This window comes from Molothrus aeneus, chromosome 14 (genome assembly GCF_037042795.1).
Source record: "Molothrus aeneus isolate 106 chromosome 14, BPBGC_Maene_1.0, whole genome shotgun sequence".
Taxonomy (NCBI): domain Eukaryota; kingdom Metazoa; phylum Chordata; class Aves; order Passeriformes; family Icteridae; genus Molothrus; species Molothrus aeneus.
Window position 1 is genome coordinate 7,518,852 of NC_089659.1, and position 7,797 is coordinate 7,526,648.

The window sequence follows — 7,797 nt, forward strand, 5'->3', positions numbered from 1 at the left end:
ATGGATTCTTTATTTGATGAACGAGCGGCTGAAACTCTGTTCCTCCCCACACAAACACGCAGTTTCTTGCTCTGTAGTTCCTTCTCCACCCGTTGTGTGTTGGGACTGTCAGCAGAGTTTATTTTGGGCTCGGTTCCACTACGCGCAGTAGTAGCCGGCTTCGCAAACAGTGCACTGCAACCGGAGCCGCCCCGTACGGCTTTAGGGCAGAAAGCAGCGATAACGGGGCTGCTGCCGGCCGGGGGGCCCAGGAATGCTGCCGGGGCTGCCCCCCGTTCCGCGCCGCTGGCAGCGGGTCCGGCTCTGCGGTGCAGCCGGGGCTGTCACAGCCGGAGCCCCACGGTGCCCGCTGGGAGCCTCTTTCTCCGGGGGTCCCGCTCGGTGCCGGGGGTCCCGCCTGGTTTCCGGTTTCCCCGGGGGTTTTCCGGGGGTCCCGGCTCTGCCGCACGAGGCGGGGGCTCCGCGGAGCGCGCGCCCCTCCCGCGCCCCGGCACGCGCTGGCCGCGCGGCGCGGTCCCCCCGGCGGGCGCTCTTTTTGAATGAATGACCTCACCCGCGCCGGCCAACCGCCGCGCGGCCGCGCTTAATATTCATGAGGCGCCGCGCCAATGAGCGGGCGAGGAGGTTGTTTTAAACGGCAGAGCCCCGCAGCCAATCAGGCCGCTCTCGTAGGCAGCCAACGCGAGGCTGAGCCGCGCCGAGCCCCGCGTCGTGCCCTGCGCTCCGCTCCTGTCCACACTACCGCGAACAATACAGGTACGTGCAGCCCCGCCGCAACTTTTCGGGGGGCGGCTGCCCCCTCCCCGCCCTGCCCCCGCGCCTTCGTCCCTCTGTCCTGCCTGCCCCAGCATGCTTTTTTTTTTTCTCTCTTTTTTTTTTTTTCAATTTTTTAATGTTGTGTTCCGTTTCTTCTTTCCTCCGAGTTTTTGATTTTTTATTTTTTTCTAATTAGAAAGAAATCGGGAAATTCACCCAAAACTTTGTTTCGCCGCTCTGGCGGGGATCGGCGGTGCCGGGGCAGATGCTGTGCGCAGCTGGCGGGGCGGTGGGCAGCGGGCGAGGCGCAGCGTTTGTCCCCCATGGTCCTGCCCTGCCCCGCCGGGAGCTCCCCCCGCCGCCGAGGGGCCACCTGCCCCCGGTGCAGCCCCGGAGCTCCGCGCTGGGCTCCCGTGCCGCCGAGAGTAATATGGCTGGTGCAGCAACTACACCGGGACTAACTCCTCTTCTCCCCCGCATGGGCAGGGATTTTTCTCTGCCGCCTCCTAATGTCGCACGGCAAAACGCGCGGCGCCCTCGGCTTTTATGTGCCCCTTTCCCAGGGTGGGCTCGGTGGGGCTGGTGGCGGTGGGAAAGTTGTCGGCCGTGCGCAGTGCCGTGCCCGCTGTTTATTCTGCATTAATATGGCTGTCGCTTTAGCATCTGACAGGGATAAACCCTGCGTGCTGCGCCCGGCGGTCCCGGCCGAGCAGTTTTTTTCTCGCCGCCGCCGCCTCCAAACTCCCCCGATTCCTTCGCTTCTGCCTCCGCCGCTCTTCCCCTGCCCGAGAAGGTGTCTCTGGTGGGGCTGCACCCGCGGCGGGGCCCCGCATCGCCTTTTCCCCGCGCCGCGCCGCCCGTGCTGTGGGCATTAATATGGCTGGCGCTGGAGAGCCCCGGCGAAGGGAAGAAAGACGTGTGAGCGGCACAGGGATGGGGAGGGGGGTCGCGGCCAGGAAAATCTCCTTCCCGGTGCCCCGCCGGGGGCTCAAACCTTTCGCTTTCGCCCCGGCTCCTCTCCCCCCACCTTCCCGTGTCCTCGGACGGGCGCTGGGGGGCCGCCCCGGGGCTCCCCGCACTCTTTTTCTGGCAGCGCGGAGGAGCGTAGCGGCGGCGGTAATGGCTGCACGGGAGCCTTTGTTAGAGAGCGCTGCGCTAGGCAGGGGCCGGGGGGGGGGCTCCCGCCCGCGCCCCGGCCCCGACGCCCCCGCCGCCCGCCGGGGGGCCAGCGGGGAGCCCCTCGGCGGCGGGGGCGGCGTTTTGGCGGGGCCGGCTGCCGGGGGCGGCGGGCGCGGGGGGCCGAGCGCGGCGGAGGGGGAACGCGGCTTTGTTCGGCGGCGCGGCGGCGGCGGCGCCGGGAGAAGCCATCTTAGTGAGCGGGGCCGGCCCTGGGCGCGGAGCGCGGCCGCCGCCGCTCCCGCTGCCGCTTGCCCCGGCCGCCCGGGGCCGGCCCGGCGCCCCGCGCCCCCGGCCGCCGCCCGGCCCCCCGGCGCCCCCCGCCCGCCGCCCCACCGCATTTCAGGGGCACTTTCTTTCATCAGGAGGCGTTTCACAAAATGGAAGATGAATTATTGGCGTCTGGCGGAGCCGCCGCTGCCCCCGCCGGCCCCGGCCCCGCCGCAGGTGCCCGCGCCGCGGAGCGCGGCCGCCGCTGTGACCTTGGGGGGGCGCAGATGCGGGAGGGGCGCGGAGCGGGGCCGGGCCGGGCTGGGCTGGACCGGACCGGACCGGCCGCCACGGGCCGCTCGCCCCCAACTTCGGAGTGCGGCCGGCTCCGCGCCCCGGCCCCGGTACCACCGCGCGTTTTCCGCCCCCGCGGGGGCAGCGCTGTCCCGGCAGCGGCCGGAGCGGGCAGGGCGGCTCACGGCCACTTTGGCTGCACCTGGCGGGTTAATGGGCGCAATTAAATATTAACGCTGTGCTAATAAAAATTAAATTTTCAAGGGACTTAGAAGCTGTAAATAGAAAACACTGTTGCGGGCTTAAGATATTTTTTGTTAAGCGGGGAAAATTTAATACGGAAGCAGGAAAAGAAATGGAGCCCAAAAGTTAGCACCATCGTTTTGGTAACTTGCCGATTGCATCTTTGCACTGACCACTATGCCTCAAACATGTGTCACTTGGTGGAGCAAGAGCAAGCACAACTCACCTCGCAGAGCTCCACGGGTCCTATTGTGGTTAAAGTCAGCCCGTGTTTGTGCCCTTTTTATATATAAAAGGTTATTGCACTTTTTCGGGGCAACCAACTTGTCGTGCCTGCTTACCTGCAGCTGCTAAGGCATACTCTCCAGCTCCTGAAGGGATAAGTCACTGCCTGGCACTGTGCATGCCACTCCAGCCACAGTGTGGTTGCCAACTTAAACAGATGCTTTATATTAGTTCATATATAAGGCTTAATAGGTAGAAGCATGTATATTTAATAGTCTCTCTCCAGTCTTTGGACATGATGTAAATATATATTAATGTAACACTTAAATCCACTCACTAGTTTCTCTTGGCTGGTCTGCAACCCAAGTATCAAGGGAGAATAATTCCAGTCTCGGTATTGGGGATGGTAAGAGGTGTCGGGGGAAAGAAAGGGGTGTGTTTCTGATGGGGCATCACCTCAGAAGATGATGAAGGGGTGTCTGTGTGTGTATAAATACATACATACACACACCATGTGTATATGCATACATCAGTGTGTGCATTCATCTAAATATCATTTATTTGTTATTTTTTCCTCTGTCCCTACAGAGTCAAGATGGCTAAAGGTGATCCGAAGAAGCCCAAGGGCAAGATGTCTGCCTATGCCTTCTTTGTGCAGACGTGCCGTGAGGAACATAAGAAAAAGAACCCAGAGGTTCCAGTCAACTTTGCAGAATTTTCCAAGAAGTGCTCAGAGAGGTGGAAGGTACCTTAATTTGTGACTTCCTGAAGGAACCTCTTGTAGTATCTGCTAGGATGATGTGTGTGTGTCTGACCATGAAGGTAGCTGGTGCTGTTTTGGTCTGTGTGCTGTTCTTGGCAAGCTGACCTGGCCATTGGTCAGGTGCTGCTGGAGCCTGTAGCAATACTGAACATTTTAGCCTTGTGTATCTGCCTATTTAGATGCTTCTGCTAGAGTCTGGCATTTTTTACAATTCCCAAACAATGCCCTTCAGCGGCTACTTCCTTCCAGGTGTGTGTCCAAAGGAGGACTCTGACTGTGCTTGTCTCATTTCTGTTGCTGAGTGTGTCTGTGGTGGCTGTGATTTCCCGTACAGGACAGTCCAGTTAAAAAAACAAACAAGTTCTGAAACTCCCCTATTGAGTTGATATGTGTTGGCTTGTTTACATAAAGTTTGCCAGCTATTGAACAGTTGGGTAATCACAAGTTTGATGTCTCATGTTTTGGTTTTTTAGACCATGTCAAGCAAGGAAAAGGCTAAATTTGATGAAATGGCAAAGGCTGATAAGGTACGATATGATAGAGAAATGAAGGACTATGGACCAGCTAAGGGTGGCAAGAAGAAGAAGGACCCCAACGCCCCAAAACGACCACCGTAAGTAACTTTGAGACATTAAATGCATAAGTGTTTTGGTTCATTTTCACAGCCTGTATGTGACATGGATTTCCAGGAAGGAGGTAGATGGGGGACACAGTGTTGGTGTAGCAGGACTGGCTGTCATACTGTCTTGTGAACTTCCTAGGGAGCTTGTGTCTTGAGCATGTAGGGCACTGACACAAACTGTCAATACTTGGTACTCTTATAGTGATAGGAGTGTCTCATAGGAAGACACAAGTGGCTGAGTCACAGTGAGGCTTGTGTATTTAAGATTAAATTGGGTGAGGGGATGCAAAATGCTTCATTAATAAAGGGCATTGAGTGAAGGAGGCTGCAGGTCTGGGCCTCAGTAAAATCAAAACACGTTGAAGCTTGTGTCTGCTTTTGTAAGTTAAAGAAAAGTTTCTTCTCTGTGTGCTCTGGATGTGTCAGTGTTGTGGGGGAGGGATGGAGGAAGGGATGCTGCTGCAAATGCTGACTGTCCTCTGGTGTTTTTTCCCAAGGTCTGGCTTCTTCCTCTTCTGTTCAGAGTTTCGCCCCAAGATCAAGTCCACAAACCCTGGCATATCTATTGGGGATGTAGCGAAGAAACTGGGCGAAATGTGGAACAACCTCAGTGATGGTGAAAAGCAGCCTTACAATAATAAGGCAGCTAAACTGAAGGAGAAGTACGAGAAGGTAAGGAGAGTTGTCGCTTGTGCCTCCTCTGTACCAGCTCTTCTGTTGATGTGCTTTTTAACATAGGCCCAGCTCAGTTGGCCCCAGCATAGTTACAGCTGAGCTTTACACAGGTTGGGGCAGAGCAGGGTAGAGATCCACAGGCAGATTTCAGCAAGGAGAGAGAGCTTTCCCCAGTGATGTGCAGCAGGGGCTGCTCGTGGTGCTTCAGAAAGGGTCTGCTGTGCTGTTACTGGAGCTTTATCCCATAATCAGGAAACTTGAGAGGCTGGCTTCTCTTCTCCTCCTCAGAGAAATGGCCATGGTGCAGGGCTCCAGACCTCCATGGTCCATGAGCATGCTGAGGTATCTGCCTAGCTGTGTGCTCCCTGCTGGCTGTGTCCCCTGGGGTGCAGCAGGGCAGGCCAGTCCCTTTACCCTAACACCTGCTGCTGTACAAATGCTGTGTGTGTTTGCTGCTTGGAGCAAATTAAGACATCCCCTTGACTTTGCAGGATGTTGCAGACTACAAGTCTAAAGGAAAGTTTGATGGCGCAAAGGGAGCAGCAACCAAAGCTGCTCGGAAAAAGGTAGAGGAAGAAGACGAAGAGGAGGAGGAGGATGAAGAAGAGGAGGATGAAGATGATGATGATGAATAAAACTGTACAATACTTGTCTCCATGTGAATACCATAGAGTAGGGGAAACACCATAAATGATGCACCTCTTATTTGAGATGGTGTCTCTTGCCCTTATTAGGCTTAATTAAAAAAAATTGGATTCCGATCGCGTTGTAGTTTCTAAAAGTGCTCTAGAAATTGTAACTGGTTTACATGAAGTGGCCATGGGTGTAGTGAGCACCCTGAAACTGTATCAAAGTTGTACATATTTCCAAACATTTTTAAAATGAAAAGGCGCTCTAGTGTTCTCCTAACTCTGTGCACTTTGCTGTTGGTGTAACAAAGCATTTAAAAATGTTTCAAGCATTTTTTAATTTGTAAGGTGGTGTTACTATATGGTTATTGGCTAGAAAATCCTGGGTTATAAACTGTACATATCTATAGTTTGTAAAAACTAGACAGATTCTTGTGGTACATGCTTAGAGTGATGATGCCTTAGAGGAGCAGTGATGACTTGGAGAGGCTGTACGTTCCCCGGGGTGCCATGGCCCAAAGCATGCACTGTGAGGGTAGATCTATTTACACTACAGTGGGCGTCCATTTAGCTTAAAGTTGTCTTTCTGTATATAGTGAAATAGCATTCTGCTGCCATTCTTAGTTGTGGAAGGGGGTTCAGCTGGCATGAGAAGTGTATGGGTTTTTTTAGTTAAGTGCGGTAGTTTTTAAACTGAAACTGTAGACATCTCTTCATCGTCAACTAAGTGAAGAGCCAGTGCAGCAACTGAAGTTCAAAAACACTCTGTACTTAAACAAATTTGCAACGTTCTGTTTTTTTTTGTATGTTTAGAATGCTGAAATGTTTTTGAAGCAAAATAAACAGTATTACATTTTTAAAACTGTTCTTGACAACACTCTAAATTTCTGGTTTAAGAGGATCTTAACAACAGCAAGAGGTTCATTTTGAAGTCTGTGGCATCCCTCAGGGCTGGTGACTTAGGAAACATTCTGACTCAAGGATTAAAAAAAAAAAAAAATTTAAAAAATGGTGGCCAGCCAAAACTGGCTGAATTGAAAGAGATGGCTGCTCCAGCTAATATGCAATCGTAACTGTTTATGGCTGAGTGGCATAAGATGCTATGCAAGTTTGAACTTTATTACTTGAACTTGGGAGCCTAAATGAACATTCATGACATAATTGTTTGTTTGTGTGTGTATATAGCAGCATTCAGAGATGCAGAGAAAGGTAGGTGGCTAGGAATGAGGCTGACACCATGGAATAAGTATAAAAGCATAGTTTGGATTTTTTTCAGTTGTGTTGGGTAAATTTATAGCCCAAATGCATTGCTGTACATATTAAAATGTGCCTTTTTTGTCCTGTGTTAAACTGTTTCAGACTTGTGGTTTTTTCTAGCCTCTTGTTTCGTGGCAGGAGCCAGGTGCCTCTGTCTAACTCCCTGCTGCAGTAGGAGCGTGGTGCAGGTACTTGCTCTGTGTCCTTTCTCTGATGACACAGGGTTCAGCAGGAGCTGGGGTGGGGGAGCAACAGGTCTCTGTCCCCTCTGGTCACCAGCTGGCTGTGTCAAAGTCTTGCCTTCTTTCCAGATCCAAGCTGGGGGTGTTTTGTGGCACATGAAAGGTAATTCCTGGTCTCTTAACTGGTGACTTTCACCTTGGTTTTCCTTAGCATGGGAACAGCATGAGTTGGGAAAACTACAGCAGCCCACAGCACCCTGAATTCCTTCTGGCTGGCTCTAGCAGTCAGTGCTTGCTTGGTGGGGAGTAGATGGGGTGTGAGGGTACTTGCATTAGCAGCAAGGCAAAGCTGTGAGCTGTTGTGCCCAGGTGGTTTCAGAAGACACAGGAACTCACAGGTGCAAATGCTGGGCATGGGCTGCTGCCACCTCTGCTTTTGAGCCAACTTTGAGACTAATGGGGTCCAGGCTTGCAGGCAGTAACATTTAGAATGTGGTCAAAACTGCTTAGTTGCCTAATTGGGTAGCACTTCTGGCTTCCTCTGTCTTCCCAACAGCATGACAACTTCTCACCAGCAAGAGTCTGATCTAGTGTTGAGATGGACTAAAACCTGAAAGCAAAATTTTCAGAATAGAGTGAGCTAAAAAACTTTCATGAAGCGTAGCAACTTTTGTTTTTAAGGCTTAAGTGACAGTTGAGTCACTCGGAAATACTTTTATAGTGCTTAATTATGGTAATTTTTAGTATCTTTATTGCACAAAAAGG

At 52.8% G+C, this 7,797-nt stretch overlaps 1 protein-coding gene across 1 annotated transcript; it reads left to right on the forward strand.

Moving 5' to 3' along the window:
- The first annotated feature begins 608 nt into the window (after nucleotides 1–608).
- On the forward strand, nucleotides 609–6,943 carry HMGB3 (high mobility group box 3). The gene is given in 6 exon segments (XM_066559622.1): nucleotides 609–723; nucleotides 726–756; nucleotides 3,493–3,649; nucleotides 4,141–4,280; nucleotides 4,787–4,961; nucleotides 5,456–6,943. Coding segments are annotated over 6 exon segments (762 nt in total). The 3' UTR covers nucleotides 5,600–6,943.
- The last annotated feature ends 854 nt before the right edge of the window (nucleotides 6,944–7,797 follow it).